The 18,792-nt window shown below is 39.4% G+C and overlaps 1 protein-coding gene across 3 annotated transcripts in view; it reads right to left on the bottom strand.

Moving 5' to 3' along the window:
• The window catches only part of cbl (Cbl proto-oncogene, E3 ubiquitin protein ligase), a 73,992-nt gene that overhangs the window by 48,359 nt on the left and 6,841 nt on the right, over window positions 1–18,792 (bottom strand). For all 3 annotated transcript variants that reach the window (XR_013278238.1, XM_077494290.1, XM_077494291.1), the window contains exons 3-12: window positions 9,556–9,702; window positions 8,420–8,576; window positions 6,427–6,548; window positions 5,705–5,842; window positions 4,656–4,743; window positions 4,024–4,155; window positions 3,724–3,942; window positions 2,924–3,052; window positions 1,213–1,629; window positions 955–1,043 (exon numbers count right to left, since the gene is read on the bottom strand). Coding sequence is in view for 2 of the 3 variants with exons in the window: in XM_077494290.1 (XP_077350416.1) it covers window positions 955–1,043; window positions 1,213–1,629; window positions 2,924–3,052; window positions 3,724–3,942; window positions 4,024–4,155; window positions 4,656–4,743; window positions 5,705–5,842; window positions 6,427–6,548; window positions 8,420–8,576; window positions 9,556–9,702 (1,638 nt within the window). In the remaining variant the exon portion in view is untranslated. The remainder of the gene's footprint in view (window positions 1–954; window positions 1,044–1,212; window positions 1,630–2,923; window positions 3,053–3,723; window positions 3,943–4,023; window positions 4,156–4,655; window positions 4,744–5,704; window positions 5,843–6,426; window positions 6,549–8,419; window positions 8,577–9,555; window positions 9,703–18,792) is intronic.

Below are 18,792 nucleotides of genomic sequence, written 5' to 3'. Positions count from 1 at the left end.
GTTCGATCTTACCTAGGTTAAGAACCACTGCTCTACACTGCACAGCATACAGTAATATCAGAAATACAATTGAAAGAATTAAACAGTTTGTGCATGCAACCCTTTGACATGTGCTACTCCTTCTGGTGTGTACACCTTGACCATCTGGGGGCAGTATAATCACACAGAACAATACAAGACTCTTCCCAGCTCAGCTCAGCTCAGCTCAGCTCAGTAAACTGCAGTAATTAATTTTTTATTTTATTTTTTTAAGTAGATAAATAATACGTCTGTGTGTATTGCTATATTGTGTCTACATGCCTAACTACTGCACCGTTTACATTCAAATACTCACTGCCTAAAGGGGTTGTAACTTGTAACTACCGCAATGTCAATGCAAGTTTTGTTTGCCCATACTTTTGCTGTACGTTTAATTTCAAAGTTAACTTCAACTGTGAATGGCAATACACAGCTTGAAGCAAGCACTGTTTTGAAGAATGGTTCACTGTCTGCTGCTTGTTTGTTGTAAGGTTCACTGCCATCATGTAGCAGTTACTTGATTTTTTTGCTTTCAACAAAAGACAAAAAAAAAAAAAAAAAAAAAAAAAAAAAAAAAAAAAGGCTCAGACTTAAATAACTCCTAAGATGAGCTACCACTGTTTTGCCAGAACAGCAATCCATTTTTATTTTGCATCCAATCTCCTTCTGTCACATGGAAGCGGGAACCTACCCCTGCTTATAAGTACTTGTCAGGAGATGGATTACACTGACTGAACATGTCAATCACGCAGCTGACACACACAACCATTCACTTTTATGGCCATCTATTCATCCAATGTGCTTTTAGATTGTGAGGCAACATTTTAAACCCCGAACCGTCTTGATATGAGGCAGAAATGCCATCCCCTGGTTCACTGTTCTGCTGTCTAAATTTTATGAACATGAATTCCAATAGAAAGCAATGCTAATAAATACCTGCTTGCCAGCGTATAGATGGCATTGGCGGAGGATGACGGTTTGACTTTGGGGTTGTCATAATCTTGACCAACAACTGAGACAAAGTTCTGAAATGGAAGAGAACATCAGAAACGTAAACAAAAAAAAAAAGTACGTGCAGTGAGAAAAAAAAACAAATGATCATGTTAAAGTAAAACAATTGTCAACGCTGCATGATATTTTCAAATAACATGACATGCTGAAAGTGTGGGTGTGGTATTCTGCGGTTGTGCTAACCAGCTGGTGGTCCAAACTGAGAGAGTTATTGTTCTTCTGCGGGTCTGTGCGTGTGTCCAGGGCAGAGGGCAGCGCCAAAGGGAGGGAGTGTCGGTTGGAGAGCTCCCTGACACCTGCACGAATGTCCACACCCACCACAGAGACTTGACTGCTTGAGGAAGATGAGGAGGATGAAGACGAGGACGTCGGGGCTTTGGGAACAGGCCGGGAGTTCCAGTCAGTGGGTGGACGGTTTGGGGGTGCAGGAGGCAGTTTATCTCTCGGGGCCTCCCCGGGCGTGCAGGGTAGGGGCCGTCTCTGCAAGCGTCCCTCCGAGCACGGGGCAGTCGTGTGGGGGCGGTCTGGGGGAGGTGGAGGTGGGAGATCCCTCAGTGCTGGGGGGAGAGGAAGGGGCTTATCTTTGTGATGAGATGCTGCCTAGAGAGGACAGTGAGACACAAATACCACATAAGGATTGACCATGTCTTTGTATATTAAAAATGACATTTATTATACAGCACCAGTATATATTAAAATTAGGGGTGTCAAAATTAGTGCGTTAATTTTTAGTTAATTTAGAAGTTCCTTTAACATCACTTTTTTTTTTTTTTTTTTTTTTTAAATTAATGCGCGATTAATAACCGTCCCTTCATTGGAATGCCTGTACTGGGGGAATTCCAGTCGCAATGTAATAAAGTTAATAATAATGGATATATTTTTGGAGACCGGGGTCAAATTGTATTTTACAATTAAAAAAAAATGTGCAGAATTTCACGTCACTTCGTTAAATATTAGAAAGCTCAATATGAAAAGAAAAATGCACTGAGCTGTCACCGTCTTACAAATGCAATTATGCCATCTCGTGGCAGAGAAATGTCCTCAATATAAATCCATATCACATTCGTTTTGTTACCGTAAAGTACATCTTTTTTTATTTTAACTCAATTTTTATTGTACCAATATTACATGGACTGCTTTTTATTTAGCGCTTCAACTGACTAAAGTAGCCATATTTCTATTAGTTAAACATTTTTTTCTCCACTTTTATGTTAACAAGAGTATGAAAACTTAGAAACTAGAAAATTTGTAATTAATTGATTAACTAAGCATTGAAGTCACGCAATTAAAAATTCGAATCGCCCAACACCCCTAACTAAAATATTTCAATCCAGTGACATTTTCAGCATCCATTTTCAGCAGCTATTACATAATTAAATTCTGGTATGATGAACATGTGCCGAGTGGAATAATTACATATTAGAGAGACTTGATTAGCATATTCTGATTCCAATTTAGAGCTGAAAAAATAGAGCTGACATTTTGTAAAATGTAATAGACCTGGCAAAAGCTACTTTAAATGAAGATTGTGGATTTTTTGTACATTTCTGTAGACTTTATAGTAGCAGCCATGAGCAGGTTAGCACAAACATCGGAAAAAGTGTACAGCAGTAAGGCTGTTTGTGTGGTTAAACTCTGCCACACAGCAAGAGAATGCACCCACTTCCTCTTAACAACACTGGTGTCATTGGTTGACTCAGAGCTGTGAAAACAGTCATTCTACAGCACAATATGGGCCATTTCCTGAAAGCTTACTATCTGTACGAGCCATATTTAGAACTGGTGTAACTGGCACAAACACCTCCCTCTCCAAGTAGATTGCCTTGATTTACTCTACGAAAATTAATCAATTTAAAAAATGGGAGACAAGCTGAATGTTCTGTACTGAACTGACCTTAGTAGTGACTCCAGGACTGGAGGCACCAGGTGGATTAGGTCTGTGTGGAAGCAGGTCTAGTCTGGGTGGCACGGGTGGAAGGGATGACTGAGGAGTCACGGACATGGGTGATGGGGGACGTTCCACCTGCATCACACACACACAAAACAACTTCAACTACACAATTAAAAAGTAAAAGAAGTAACATTTACTGAATGACTGACAAGTGACTGAATCTGACATGTTTAATAATCTTAGGCGATGAGAAACACTAAACCATATAACTTCCTCTAAATGGATGACATGACAAAAAATTCATTCTGACTTGATCTTGACGTTGAAATTATATATGTAAACATGTGATTAGAGAAGTTGCTCCTTAATATTAGTTTCCAGACAGTTTAATGTTCCAATCTTTTAAACAAGTTGAAACTCGACATGTTTGGGTTCTAACAGAAAAAAACACGACTCATTTCATGTCAACACACCATAACAAATAGGTGATTATAAAACAAATGAGATCCAAAATGAGAGCGGCCACGTTAACCACATTAAGGTGCGTTTACCTAACTACACCTAGTACTGTGTAAAAGATGAATGCAGCATCTCAGAGGCACATAAAAGACATAAGCTAGGAGATTGTACCACATCTGAAGTCATGTGAGGAACATAAAAAAGCACCATCAAAGATTTTAGATAAGAGCTTTGAGCTTGAAGCACATACAACAAGTATTTCATCTACAGAGACATGAGTAGATTTAGGGGCAGAATGGGAGAAGAACCAAAAGAAATGCATTGATATAAAATATGAAAGCTACCTTTGTACAAACAAGTTTGCTCATCATTAAGTGGGGGTCTTCAAGTCTGTCATCATCGTCGTCGTCATAGCTAGGCGACGGAGCACCCTCTGCTCCAAACAGGCCCCTGCAGGAGCTCCCACCATTGTCCTTCGGGTCAAATGGATCCACAACGATATGCTCTGTACCTTTAATCTCGCAGCGACAGAATGGGCAACCTGTGCCTTGACCCTCGGACTCCTGCATAGGTGGACAGGGGTAAGGAATGTGCACTTCTCCCCTGCCCAAAGACAACAAGCCGACAAAAGTCTCCTCCACTACCTGCCACGCAGTGAGACAGGAGGTGCACATTAGATGACCGCAGGGCTCAATCTTCACGTCCTTGTCGTTCTCCGCACAGATTTTGCACAGCTGGAAGGTGGATCCCATCTCACAGTAGAGTTCATATTGCTCCTGGAAGGGGAGAGAGGAAAGGCAGTCGTGAGCGCTCAGGGGGCAGTACTCAATAGCACGGCAAAGAGAGGATCTTGGAAGTTGTTGCTGTATAAGACTAATGGGCCGGGGCTTTCCCCAGGATGCTTTAGAATGGAGTCAGAATGACAACGGGTACATTTCATTTGACTCCAAATCAGTGAAGTAAAAAAAAAAAACAATCCTCACTTGAACTCCTCACAGTCAGTATTTTAGGAACAATAATGTTCTGTTTACTAGTATTCAACTAATGGTTTATTTGCTCTGTTTGATTATGGCATTAGTTGGCTTATGATTCAATGGGTGCTCAAAATAATAATGCATCAGATTTATATAGTGCGTTTCTGGACCTCAAGTCATCCACTATTACCTACTCAATAGGTGTGTGTTCGTTTTCAAACTTTTTGCGTGTGTAGTTTAGTTAAGTGACATTGAAAATGGACATTTACAATCCCTAATATCAAGAAGCATGCAACGCTGACCTGCGTGACTTTAATGTGGTCTTGGGGCGAAGGCTCACACAGTCCCGTCAAGTCTGGATTTTGGGGCCGGCCATCAGGGAATAAATAGCTGGAAGTGTAGTAAAGGCACAAAGGTGATTGGTAATATTAGGTTGTCAGAAATGTTCCAGGACTGGTGTCACAACAGACAAATTTCAAACCCAAACTACAAGGTACATGTTTTCCGCTTCAATGTGGGTCAGACAAATAACGTGAACATCTACGAAGAGATCCTGCTCGTGACTGCTTCATCATGACAATGTGCATGCTCACAATGCCCTGAGCACCTGACAGTTCCTGGTCGAGAAGAACATCGTCGCACTGGAGAAACTCCCAATGGCACAACCTAGCTCTGTGTGATTTGTTTTACATATTTCCCCAAGATTAAGGGAATCGGTCAGGGGGATTGTTTTCAAGATACGGGCAACATCAAGAAGCTGGAAGAATCCTTGGTTTGGGAAAATGCACGAGACTCCAGGGGGGGATTACTTCGAAAGGAAAACCTGTAGTTTGGATTTGAAATGTAACTTTTATGACACCAGTCCTGGAAACTGGCAAACACATACAGTATACCAAAATGCCACTTGATAGCTGCTGATTCCTGAAAAGTGTAAATCCTTTTTTGTTAGCTTTAGTGGCTACACTGTTTACTTGCCAAGATTATAATGGGATTTTGGTCGTGTTTATTAGTAACAATTACAATACATAATATCTTATCTAAAATGGAAATCTAGTCACAGATGTACAATTTTAAATGACGGCTGTACTGTTAACAGTACCATGTAAAGTTGTATACATTTGTTTTAAATAGCTAGAATGTCACATCAAGGACTAACTGCTAAGAGTGGAAAAAGTGGAAAAATGAAGTGAAGTGAAATTTTTGCTCATCTGTTTGTTAGTCAGCAAGCTACTTTCTGCTTCACGGAGGATCATGACTGCTGTGAAATAAGGTCATGAGTCAGCTAATGGCGGCCTAAGACTTGCATGACACTGTACTGAAAGCATGCCAAACTGAATATTTCTGGACTTACAATCCTTCCCTGAAGCCATCTATGAGGGCCTGGAAGAGAGGTTTATTATGAGGAATGGTCTGGAGAATGTTTCCATCCGCCGTCACGTAGCCGATGGCCCATTGGCCCAGCCGGGTGCAGCTCAGGCGGAAGATGTAACTGAAGAGAAGTCAATGAGAAAGATCAGTTCACACTGCGTTTTAATGATGAGGACATTTAGGGTGCAAACAGACGCTGCAATGATGCAACATGACAGCACATCATCAATTGACGTCTGTAGCTGCCGGTCAAGTGACACATGTTGCTTTTGGGCTTGATGTGTTATAAAGTGTTTGAATGTCAAGAACTGCACTATAAATAAATTATTGTGTCACGTGTTCACACAGACCAGCTAACGCTAGAACGTGAACGTCATATCACTCAGGCTGGCCAAAGCAGTGACATCGTCTTTCAGTGCACAATCAAGCCCATTGATGGTAGGTACCGGTAGTACACTGCATTGCAGCCTTCGTTCACACTCACTCACACAAAGACACACTCACACTCATGCCTAACTCAACTGGAACCAATGTCTGCTTGTCATTGCATCTATGCAAATCAAGACATGATTTTTTGTGTGTTTGTGTTCAGAATAATCTCATTGGTCACAAACAATACCCACAATTTTGTTGGCAAAGATTATGTGGCACAATACAATATACCGTTCCAAAAAGAAAGTAAAAAAATGTGTCGCCTTGTCTCACCTGCCAGGTTTGTGAATGAACTTCTGCAGTCGCGCTTTGACCTCGTCGTAAGTGAGGAAGGCCATGTAACCTGGGTGCGTGACTGCCAAGCTGTTCCAGTTCCGTAAAAGGGATGACCAAGGCTATGAGCGAGAAAGTGTGACGAATCAGACAATCATGCTGTCTACAACAAAATCAGCTTAAAAGTATGAGGAAAGTATTTAGAGTTAACTGTTAGATGCACTCGCCTCTCAGTGACACGGGTCAACCAACAAGTAAAACTCTAAACCAGAAAAAGTGCAACAAGTGAACCTCTCCACATATATCACTTAAAAGGTTCATTGTGCAGTTCAACATGCCACAGTTTCTTGAGAAGGAGAGGGGTGGAGTCGCACCATGCAGGAGCTTTACACAGAGGCTGCAGTTATGCTTTAGGCCAGAGGTGGCAGTCGTGAGTAAAAATAAAAAATAAATAAAAAATAAATGAAAAAAAGTGACTACAACACTCCTTTAAGCCATCTGTGAAGGCTGACTTAAACGTGAACTTCAAAGCTGGTTTTATTTCTTGAACCAAAAGCATAACAACTGAAGACTAAAATTGTCTAGTTATAGTACAGTAGTTGTCGACTGTTTCAACAACCAGCCTCGTATTTTTTTGTCTGCAGTGTGAAAGGAAGTAAAATTGAAGAAAACAACTTGATGAGCCACAAAGGTCACTGCCATTAAAAAAGTTGCAAGATAATTCAGTATATCTGATTAGACACCAAATATGGACTGTGCTGGGAATCTCTCTTTTCGAACTTGCTCCTTAATAAGACTTTCAAGAACATCTTTCCCACGCGGTTGGTAAAATGTGACACAAACTAGTGTGAATCATGATGACAAAAAGTCTACTCTACATTGCATCATCTAGTAAGTGAAGTTCTCTTTTCTCACAGCCAACTCAGCTCTAAATATGATGAACAGTAAACATTAGGGAAATAAACTGACAATCACCATTCAGACTAGGGGTGTTAAAAAAAATCGATTCGGCGATATATCGCGATACTACATCGCACGATTCTCGAATCGATTCAATAATCGGCAGAATCGATTTTTTTTATAGGATTCACACCTTGAGCATGGAAGAATGTTATATGAACGGAAAATTAAGCCTTAATATTTTATTTTAATGCTGTTCAAACATGAAACAGATTACAACCTCTATAAGTCTGAAATTTCAGATAAATAAATAATACATTTTCATATAAATCTTACACTCTACAAGCTTACTGATTAGTATTTTCTAAATTTGAATGAAAAAAATCGCAACAATCGACTTATAAATTCGTATCGGGATTAATCTGTATTGAATCGAATCGTGACCTGTGAATCGTGATACGAATCGAAGCGTCAGGTACTAGGCAATTCACACCCCTAATTCAGACTATAAATTATGATGTCCTTCACACATCTCATCGAGGTGAAAGAGCAGCATATTGGTGTATGTCAAGGACAGCACAAAATTCTCACTTCCTACTTGGAGTTTTCAGACATTTAAATGCCAGAGGAAGTGTTGTAAGACACATAAGTAAACACGTGTTTCGGCTCCAGACAACGAGACGACTGGTATGCTAAATTTGAAAAGAAGTCTGACTGATACTGACTTGTTTTAGTACTGTGTAAATCGGCAAATGCTTGCAAATCTTGTAAATATGAAAATGCTTTGAAGATAAATCCGCCTTCTGACCTTATTCCTGTGGCTTCTTCTTATGCAAACCCCAGGAAAAGCAGCAGTGTTATGGTTGCATGGCTCAAAATACACCCGAGACGCCGCATTTTAATGTGTATTTGATTAGCACCCTCCTGATGAACAAAAAGTAGATGCATGATTCATGTCTAAATCTGCTTAGTACTTTTTGGTAACAGGGATGACTACCTTCAGTGTGCAACAAATGGAAAGACGAATGACATTCAGAAAGCACATACAATAAAGATTGTTCAGTCTTCAACAAGACGACCTGAGGTTGACTACCTGGAAAAGCCTGGTGAAAATGTCAAACTCAAAAACGGAGATGTAGTCATTGCATGTGAGGTCGATGGTGGACTTGAGGGCCATGGCCTCCAGGCCAGAGCTGATTGGATGGAATTCATGAAGAGACTGACGGAACACCTTCCAAGGCACAATGGTCCTTTGGCACAAAAAAAAAAAAAAAAGACAGAAGAAAATAAAAATGAATTAGCATCATCTCCAAAGGATCGGTGCAGTTTCGTACAAGCGTCCAACCCAACCTGAACTGTTCGCCTTTTAATTTGGGGTTCCCATTGCACGCTTCGTTGTGTTTCTAGAGGGCTGAGCTGTCCCATATTAAGTTAATTTTTCTTCAATTAGTTGTCAAATTACATGGCTTCTCACTGGCATGCAGTGTTTGAAGACGTTTTAAGCAGCTGATGCAGCTATTGGCATCCTGCCTACATAACAGGTTTTATGTTGGATAGACAAGGGCTGGTTGAAACATGGCTTTATAAAACGTTACGCTACCGATTTAAAAAAAAAAAAAAAAAAAAGAAAAAAGAAAAAGCCAGCATCTGTGTGGTATAGGTGTGCCTTTCTGTGACAGCACCATGAATGCTGAAAATGCACCATATGCTGCAATCGGAGCAATGCCTGTTTCAGCAAAGTCTGTGCTTATTTCAGCAAGATGATGCAAAGCCACATTTTGCATATGTTACTACAGCATGGCTTCGTAGTTAAAACCCCCCAAAAACAAACAAACATGGAGTTGGATGTTAAATATCAGTGATGACATGTTGCTACACTAATGAGGGTTATATTTGAGTGGGATGTCTGCACATGTGTCATAATCATGTTTCTGAACAAGAGTTGGTTAAAAATAAAACACAGTTTCATTAAAATTTCAGGACATAATGGCATTATCAAGAATTGGTACTCAAACCAAATGTAAATAATGATATTTGTACACCAGTCTGGAAAATTGTTTGCAATAACTGATTATGTGTGCAAAGCAATGGTCAAATATTATAAAGTATGTCAAGAAATAACAACTCGTAGTTAGAAGTGAAGAACATACAAGAAAGCACGGTTGGTGGTTGGTGTAATGAATTCTGTGTAGCAGTATGAAATACTGGTCAAACAACATGAAGTCTTACTTGTCTCCGAAGGCACGCCTCCAGAACTCTGCAGCATCAGCCTTGGTGATGCGGAAATTGTCGCCCTGAAACAAACCGTTTGGAAAGATGGCCTTCAGCTCAGCCAGCATGTGGCTGAATATCAAAGACAGCTTGGTGAGATTCCTCCTGTGAAAGCAGACAATAGAAGAGGGGTTTGTGATTGAAGCAGTGTGCAAATGCCAAGTCAATGGTGCTTCATGTATTATAATCTTTGCAAGGTGACATGAGAGCAGCATATTAGACATACGTAATTAAAAAATATATGTATTTTGCTTCTTTTGTGTAAAATGCCTAAAAAGTAACCGTTGGAGAAGCCATGAGATAAAGTCAGATTATACAGTAATCACCCTGAAATTGGTATCTCCTCCACACATAACTGCACAACTGCCAGTTTTGTGCTCCAATGTCACATGTTTAGCTAAGGCATCTCTTGTCTGCAAACTATTATATTAGTTAATTGAATTTCCTGCTACATGTGACAGGCTCGATAGCAGCATTATTATTATTTGCAGCATTCCACATATAAATTGTGTAACTGTTGAGATTGTCACACAAGAAGTCCACAAAAACCCATTTAGAGACGCTCCACCAGCAAAAGCAAGCGCAGTGTTGGCAAAGCCCAGTAGTACTCGGGCAGCACTAGAAGAGTGATACTAAGAGAACCCTGATTTATGAACCCCCACACACAAGAAGAATGTGTGTGGTTGTTGGGCAGCAGGAATTGACATGCACGAGAGTGACACTAATAAAAAGGCCGGCAAGACTGCAGTTGCGGTACACTGCACTATGTACCCGATGAACGAATGGGTACTGATGAGAGAGGACTGTGCCTGAAGATAGCTACACGTTTTTAGCATAAGCCGACACTTCAACAAACTGCTGCTTGTCGGGCGGATGGCTTGTAAGAAATAGGAAAAAAGTATAGTCAGATGTATATTTTAAAGAAATCAGGTGTACTTCTCATGTCAAATTGCTGTAGGTCTTTGAAGCCAGGCGCACAGACGCATCATTAAAGCAGTAATCAAATATTCAAGATGGTTCTTCCAGAGTATCTCGCCTCTCCAGTGTCACCTCTGCTCTGCACAGTGATGCATTTTCTGGCCAAATTAACATTCACCCTCTATTGTCCTGTAAGCTATCACTATGCTTCATTTTCAGGTGAAAACATTCCTCGACCGTGCCACTTTTTAACTATAATCCAAGTTGCATGTGTAAATATAGAGTCCCCTCCAAAATACTGTATTGGTAAAGCAATGTCAATTCTGTTGCTGTTGAATACTGAAGGCATGTTGGTCTAAATGAGACCTGAGTACTGTTTTTTTTTTTTTTTAATTTTTTATTTTTTTATTTTATTTTATTTTTTTTTTATTTTATTTTTTTAATAGAGATCCGGACATCATGGACTATCACGCAAGTGTTGCAGTGTTGTTTATGTACGTTAGCGACTTGTCAGCTGCTAATTCGGCCGCCGTCATTTATGCCGTAAAAAGGCTTCTTTATGGTGTTGGTCAGTTATTAAATTCAACTGTGTAATACCTATTAAACCCAAGCAGCACAAATCAACTAAATAGACCCCCCCCCCCCCCCCACACACACACACACACACACATTTTGCGTTACAGTTGGCATCTGCTGATTCAGGCACCATGTACAAAGTGCAACATTGGCTACGAATAGGTTCTTCTTTTGGTTGCCTGGAGCATGCTCAATCCTTTTTTTTTTTTTTTTTTTGCCTCTTCTCATTGTGGCAGCTGGTCCATAACAGCTGTCAATCATTGTTCAAGTGTGGCGTTTGCCGTTTACTCAAAGTGGCAGACGCGTTTTCTATGCTGCCAAAATGGCTGTGCTAACGCCCATTTTTGTTAGCTGTAATGGCTGGATTTTGAGGGAATAATAAATTTATATTGGTTGGCGATTACATTAAGTCTACAAGCCGGTTATGACTTAAAATTGAAATTCATATAAGATGACATGACAGTACTGCCAAGTACGTAGTAATGTCCCAATTATTAAAAAGAAGAAGAAGAAGAAAGAAAAAAAGGACCTAAATGGCATCTCTCCCGGCCATCTCCATCCTTACAATAGCAGCTCTGTAGTCAGTGTTTGTACTACCCCCTACAACTGTTGCTGTTATCTAAGCTGCTGTGCCAACATGAACAATGCAGAGTCACACAAAAGCCACATTTGATTGCCATGTTTCATCTATCCCTGGCGGCAACCACAGCAAAGAGCAGAGGCTTTTCTGAACACTAGGTTGTTGTCAACCCCCGCCACCATGCTATCCCCCTTAGTGCTATAGATTGACCTCTGACCCTGCAGCTGGCTGCTCCCTTCCTGTTTCCTGCTGGCTGTGATAAAGTAGTTCAGCTCATCAGCCAGAACCGTACTGCGCTAATACAGCGCAGCGCAGCAGCAAAGGTCAGCCCTTACAGAATGAACGTCTGTCTGGATTTACAAGTAGCCCAAATGTCAGCTTGCAGCTGTATTATCTTTGCTCCTCAAATCTAGGAGGGAAATTCAGATTTATCACATGAAGCCAAAGTCTTGGAAGAGGTACACTACATGTTTACATAACATTTTCAAGATGATTGAAACAAGGACAAATTGGGACTTGTACAGCACCTTAAGCACAAAGCTCTGTGTGTTCTTCATTTGGAATGACATTTGTGTGGAATTGGAGAATGCCTGGACATTTAGATTTAGCCATATCCTGAACTAAACTGTCAATTCTTCACTGGACCACTGCAAACATTGACAGTTATAGTCATATGGGACTACCCACAGTTAAAATCAACACATTAACACCGGGTTGAAGTTTTCTGGGCCATTTACTAAAAAGCATTCTTAACTGAACATGGCATTGTTAAGTAACTTAAAAGACAACAGCATTTCAGAGTCTGAAAACACAAACATTTGAAATCTGGTCTCATAATGGATGTTTGCGAAAATAATAGCATTTAAACGTCTATAGAAACACTGGCAACAGAAAATGTTTATTCATTCAAATTCTTCTGCTGAGTCTTCAGTCCGTACGTCATTGCCAAAACAACAGCAGATATTACTGTCATCCTTGTTTTCACTTGGATAGCATTCAACATTCCAATAATGCATACTACAAGCTTTTTAAATGTTTTATTTTTATTTTTAACATACAGGTAAATCACTATCATCTGGGATTGTCTGTAATATGAATAGGTATGTTGATTACTCGATTAATTGATGGATACAAATTCTACATTGTGTAGCGAAGTCTTTTGTAATTAAGTCTTAAAATGTGCTATTTTTTTTTCCCACGTTAGTTTCACCTTCAAGTGATGTGTACAACAGTACACATCAAGTGGAGGAGTTCAAGTATCTTGGTGTCTTGTTCACGAGTGAGGGCAGGCTGGAGTGAGAGATCGACAGGCGGATCGGTGCAGCGTCTGCAGTGATGCGGACTGTGTATCGGTCCGTTGTGGTGAAGAAAGACCTGAGCCAAAAGGCGAAGCTCTCGATTTACCAGTCAATCTACGTTCCAACCCTCACCATATGGTCACGAGCTGTGGGTCGTGACCGAAAGAACAAGATCCAGGATACAAGCGGCCGAAATGAGTTTCTTCCGCAGGGTGTCCAGGCTCTCCCTTAGAGATAGGGTGAGAAGCTCGGTCATTCGGGAGGGACTCAGAGTCGAGCCGCTGCTCCTCCACGTTGAGAGGAGCCAGTTGAGGTGGCTCGGGCATCTAGTTCGGATGCCTCCTGGATGCCTCCCTGGAAAGGTGTTCCGGGCATTTCCCACCAGCGGGAGGCCATGGGGACGACCCAGGACACGCTGGAGAGACTATGTCTCTCGGCTGGCCTGGGAACGAGAGGGACATCTGGGTTTCCCTCCTAAAGCTGCTGCCCCCGCGACCCGATCTCGGATAAGCGGTAGAAGATGGATGGATGGATGGATGGATGGATGGATGGATGGGTTGCTATTTGGATTCTTCTTTTCTAAATCAAACCGATATATTAATTGAAACAGTGTCTAACCATACAAGAGAAACACAGTGGGCGCACGTGTTGAAATGCATCTCATTTATCCCGCAGTCATCATTTTACAAATTTAAATCTACGGAACTAGCTTCACATAAGATCTCCATCAGGAAACAGCACTCAACTCAACATAGTGCACTTCAGTATTGATCCAACCACACAACTCCACAAACAAGCACCTAAATGAAACCAAGAGTCTGCTCTAATTTCCTGCCCAACTTCGACTGATTGTAATGTGTAACTTGCTTTTGTCTTAAATCCCAAGTTAAAACTTGGATTAGATTTAAAAATCTTTGCTGCTGGGCATAATCATCTCAGTAATTAGTTCTACACAGTATTTGCACATATTTGAGGTCAATTGTCTCAATAATTTCAAGAGCTAAGTGTACACATCAGGGCAGAAAAGTGAGTGTGGGTTAATCACCACCCTCGTAGAAGGACAAATGATTCGGTGCCATGAATCATGATACTCTACTAGTTGTGTACGTGAATGTAAGAACATGTAAATGAGGTGATTCACCCTCAGTCTATGAAGTGTGAACTTTGTTTTCCAGCCTTCATTCTCCTTCTGGTGGAATCACAACAAGAAGCAGTGTGAAGATTCACACTGTAACGGAAGCACAGGCAGACTAACACCTTTTTTTCTTCTTGAGTTGTCTCTACAGATAGATGAGCCACAACAACACATTCAGTTTGATTCATATCGTGTGCATGCAGTGGAGGTGTGAAACAACATTATGGGGTTTTTTTTGTTTTTTTTTAGTACATACATTTTATTTATTGTGCTTAACTTGCATGATCACTGTTTAAATTTGAGTGGGAGTAATAGTATCCACCAGGGGTGTGAATTGCCTAGTATCTGGAGATTTGATTCGAATCACGATTCATAGGTCACGATTCGATTCGATAAAGCCGATAAGAATTTATAAGTTGATTGTTGTGATTTTTTTTTTTTTTAACTCAAATTTAGAAAATACTAATCAGTAAACTTGTACATGTATGCTGTAAGATTTGTACGAAAACATATTGATTTATCTGAAACTTCAGGCTTATAACTGTGAGCCACTGTCTTTAACAAACAGGTTTGAATCTGATTCATGTTTGAACAGCATTGAAATAAAATATACCATTCTTCCATGCTTAAAATGTGAACCCTAACCCTAAGTAAAACGTTTTGTTGAATATTTTTCCATCAAAAATTGATCTTTAAAAATCGATTTGGCCACCTATTGAATCGATTCAAGAATTGCGCGCTGTAATATCGCGATATATTGCCAAATCTATTTTTTTTTTTTTTTAAACACACCTAGTATCCACATTGTTTTCCCTACATTAGCCTGAGAGCTACTAATAATAGCACAATACCTGATGTTTATGCAAACTGGCTTCCGTATCAGTTTGATCAAACAGCTTTCTTATGCACACATTAATTTGCATATGGTCCCATGGGACGACAAAGATAGCTTTCTAGTAAGCTAAAGCTTTTAGGTTGTCAACGTAGAGCGACAAACTCCCAGGGGCACATTTACTTTCTCTGTGGTGTCACGGGTACATTTAAAGAAAATAGGAACTCATTTTACAAGGGATTGCGGATGGGCCATTGATACAATGAAACATGATGTAAACTAGAATTCCAGCACTGTTTCCCATTTGACATGTTCACATTATTTCCCAAATCCAATGTCCAAAAAAAAAAACAATCAACCAAAAAGTCCATCACTGTCTGTACAGTGCAAGCAATCCCAGTTGCACAACCGTGCTGCCTGCAAGCCCACCACTTCCTGTGAACCATCTGGATCTATGGATGGTGGTCAGGAAGTGATTGAAGCTTAGCCCAGGAACAAGATGAAAGAGTCTCTTAAGGTCAAATCTATGCGGGGACTTTTCTGTTGACACAATGATCAGCCTTCTACAGTGTTCAGCACATATTTTGTGACTAATAGCTGTATGTTATTACGACAGTGCAGTCATTTGTAGTACACCTTTATCATTTTTCATTTAGTAGCTGATTTTTCGTATGTGGATATTAGGGGTGTGAATTGCCTAGTACCTGACGATTCGATTCGTATCACGATTCACAGGTCACGATTCGATTCGATACCGATTAATCCCGATACGAATTTATAAGTCGATTGTTGCGATTTTTTTTCATATACATATATATACATACACATATATATATATACATACACATATATATATATATATATATATATATATATATATATATATATATATATATATATATATATATATATATATATATATATATATTTCAAACAGGTTGTAACCTGTTTCATGTTTGAACAGCATTAAAATAAAATATTAAGGCTTAATGTTCCGTTCATATAACATTCTTCCATGCTCAAGGTGTGAATCCTAACCCGAAGTCAGACGTTTTGTTGAATATTTTTCGATTAAAAATGGAAGCTTAAAAATCGATTCACACACACACCAAAAAAAAAAAAAAAAAAAAAAAAAAAAAAAAAGGCAATGATGATAAGACGTTGAATCGGTAAGACTACCGAATGAACAATTCTGAGTTCTTAAAAAAACAAAAAACAAAAAAAAACAATCGATTTTTTTTTCTTGAATCGATTCGAGAATCGCACGATGTAGTATCGCGATATATCGCAGAATCGATTTTTTTTTTAACACCCCTAGTGGATATACTACAATAAGATGTCTTTTATTAACATTGGGGATGCCTTGTTGTGGGCCATGACAAGTCAGTATCATATTGTGACATTCAATGTCTTGAAGTGCGATAAGAATATGTGAGCAAAGACGTCCCGAATCTGGGTCATTGCGTTTGCGTTAATTATTAAGTTGCTCATTGTCATCGGACTCACTTTCATCTTGGCTCTATTATACAGTGAACTTTTCTTCCTCCCTTGCATGTCTGCACCTTAACTTCAAAACTAAGGCAAGACTGCTATTTAGAAAGCACAAACATTAGCTAATAGTGTAATGTGTAATGTACTTCTCTATGGAAAGTCAAACGTTCCATGAGGTTTATATGGAGGAGACCATGGAGAGGTGGTAAGAATGTCAATTTTGACACGGACTGATTAGAAATATCAAACATGCAGATAAGATACTCCCAAACATGTGGCTAAATGTAAAATCACAGCATCTGTAACATATTAAAGACAAGAGTCTAGACCTAAAGTTTTTTAATTAAAAAAAACCAAGATCAGCAGCATATTACATTGAAATGTCCTTTGTTATTCTTGCTATCACTTTAATTGTTGAACAGTGTGGACTAGATGGAAGCGTCATTAAAAGCAGCTTCAATTAAAGTCAATATTGAAATACAGGCTAATCTTATATTTTGGATTCATATTTTTATATCCGACTCAAGAGACCTCTGTGCCTCACCCAGCAATGAACCTCACCGCACATCACTGGTCTCAAGCTAAACCAAAGTCTTTACCTTTTACTTGACAAAGAGCAATCTAGTCACGGTCCTAAAGATGTACTTCTAAAACACTAACTTCTGACTTGAAAATCATCTGTGGCTTAATTCAACCATGTGCTGGTCTATTTTATGCCTCAAAAACATAGGTTGATGATATAGCTCAAGTGTGTCGCCATTGGATAATGTGGATGCCTTCCCCACATTGACAATAACGATTTTTGTGAGTTTAGACTGGCCGTGTGGACCCTTCTTAAATTTTCCATTTACTTTGGTTTAGTACAGTCACTATGTGCAATTACTTGATGATATTAGTTCAAACAGCTGAAGGCAAATTTTTGACTGTGTTAAATAGGCTACATGGTGGTGAATGTTTTTAGCAAATTAAAAAGACCAGTGTCACTGAGGAACTGAGGGGAAAAAAAAAACTAATTAGCAAATGCCCCACTAAAAGGAGAAGCATTTGTTTCAAGAAACAGCACGTGATGCAATGTGTGAAGACTGAAGAGACTAACCTTCTTTGCATAATTCGCTTATAACTGCAAAATTGGGAAACCCACTAAAAGTTCAAATTAACAAAACAGGAAAAATGTAATTTGTAGAATAGCAAAATGAAAATACGACAATCGAAATATTTTTTTTCTCTCCTCTTTGAATGCATTCTTTCTGGAAGTTTTATTCCAAAGGGCCATTCATTATCTAGGATGAGGTTGACACAATGTCATTATTGTAGGCTAATGTGCTGTAGTATGTAGTAGTAACTTCATTTTGTTTCAATTTCTCATTCAAGAATGCATCAAAAGAGGCCAGTGATGATAAATGATCAAAACTTGACTAACTATCCATTTGTCTCCACAAATTAGCACATACAATTTCCACATACAACTATCATTTTGTAAATTGCTGATCACCTTCCTGTTAACGGCCAAGTAAGCCTGTAGGAATAGGGGGGGTCAACTGTCCTTTCTAAAAAGAAGATGGTTGGCTTTATTAACTTGGCTAACATAAATACCAATTAGATGTGTTGTGGTTCGTTTGATGGTGATGTTTCGCAGTAGGAAATTTTGGTTTATCTTATTTGTGAAATAATCCAAAACTTTGGTTGTTATTCAATTGATCGTTTCAGCCCTACCGCCCCACCATTGCAGAATAGATATCCTCTTGTCATTATCGGATGACGAGATGTCACAATTAAAACATACCACCAAGTGTTTCAGAAAACAATCTTTTATAGACCTTCTCTGTAAGTTTGAAGTGTATGTTTGCGTAAAAACATGTAATACTGGCTTGCCATGATTAACGGATTACCTACCGTTTGTCTTGTTCCCAGTTGGTAACAATGCGTTGCATAGTAAAACACTATGTTTACACAAAGCTCACAATATCCACAACCACATAATTCATAGTATCATATTTGTCAATTTCGTTGTCTACATTCAAGGGAAGACTGGTTGCAACGTTAATCATCTGCTTAAATTAAAACTGATTGTAAGCACTTTCTGTTGCACGTCTCACAGCCAAAATCTTGCAGGACTTTTGGTGGCTTTGAAGATATTCTGAAGACATGACTCCATAAAACATCTTTTCATTGATTTTACATTTCCATCTCATGATATTATGTTTAAAAAGTCAACAGCAAACTTAACAATTATGGTGCTTGCCTCAGGTGGTTTCATGCCTCAAGTAGTTTCGGTCAACCAATTTCCATCTGCTTTATGCCATTGTACCGCAGATCAACACACAAGCTCCTGAAGGTAGCAATAACAGCAAAACAACACAAAATT

Source organism: Festucalex cinctus, chromosome 13 (genome assembly GCF_051991245.1).
Source record: "Festucalex cinctus isolate MCC-2025b chromosome 13, RoL_Fcin_1.0, whole genome shotgun sequence".
NCBI classification, from domain to species: domain Eukaryota; kingdom Metazoa; phylum Chordata; class Actinopteri; order Syngnathiformes; family Syngnathidae; genus Festucalex; species Festucalex cinctus.
The sequence above is the reverse complement of the archived record's forward strand: the minus strand, read 5'-3'. Positions and strand labels throughout refer to the sequence as shown.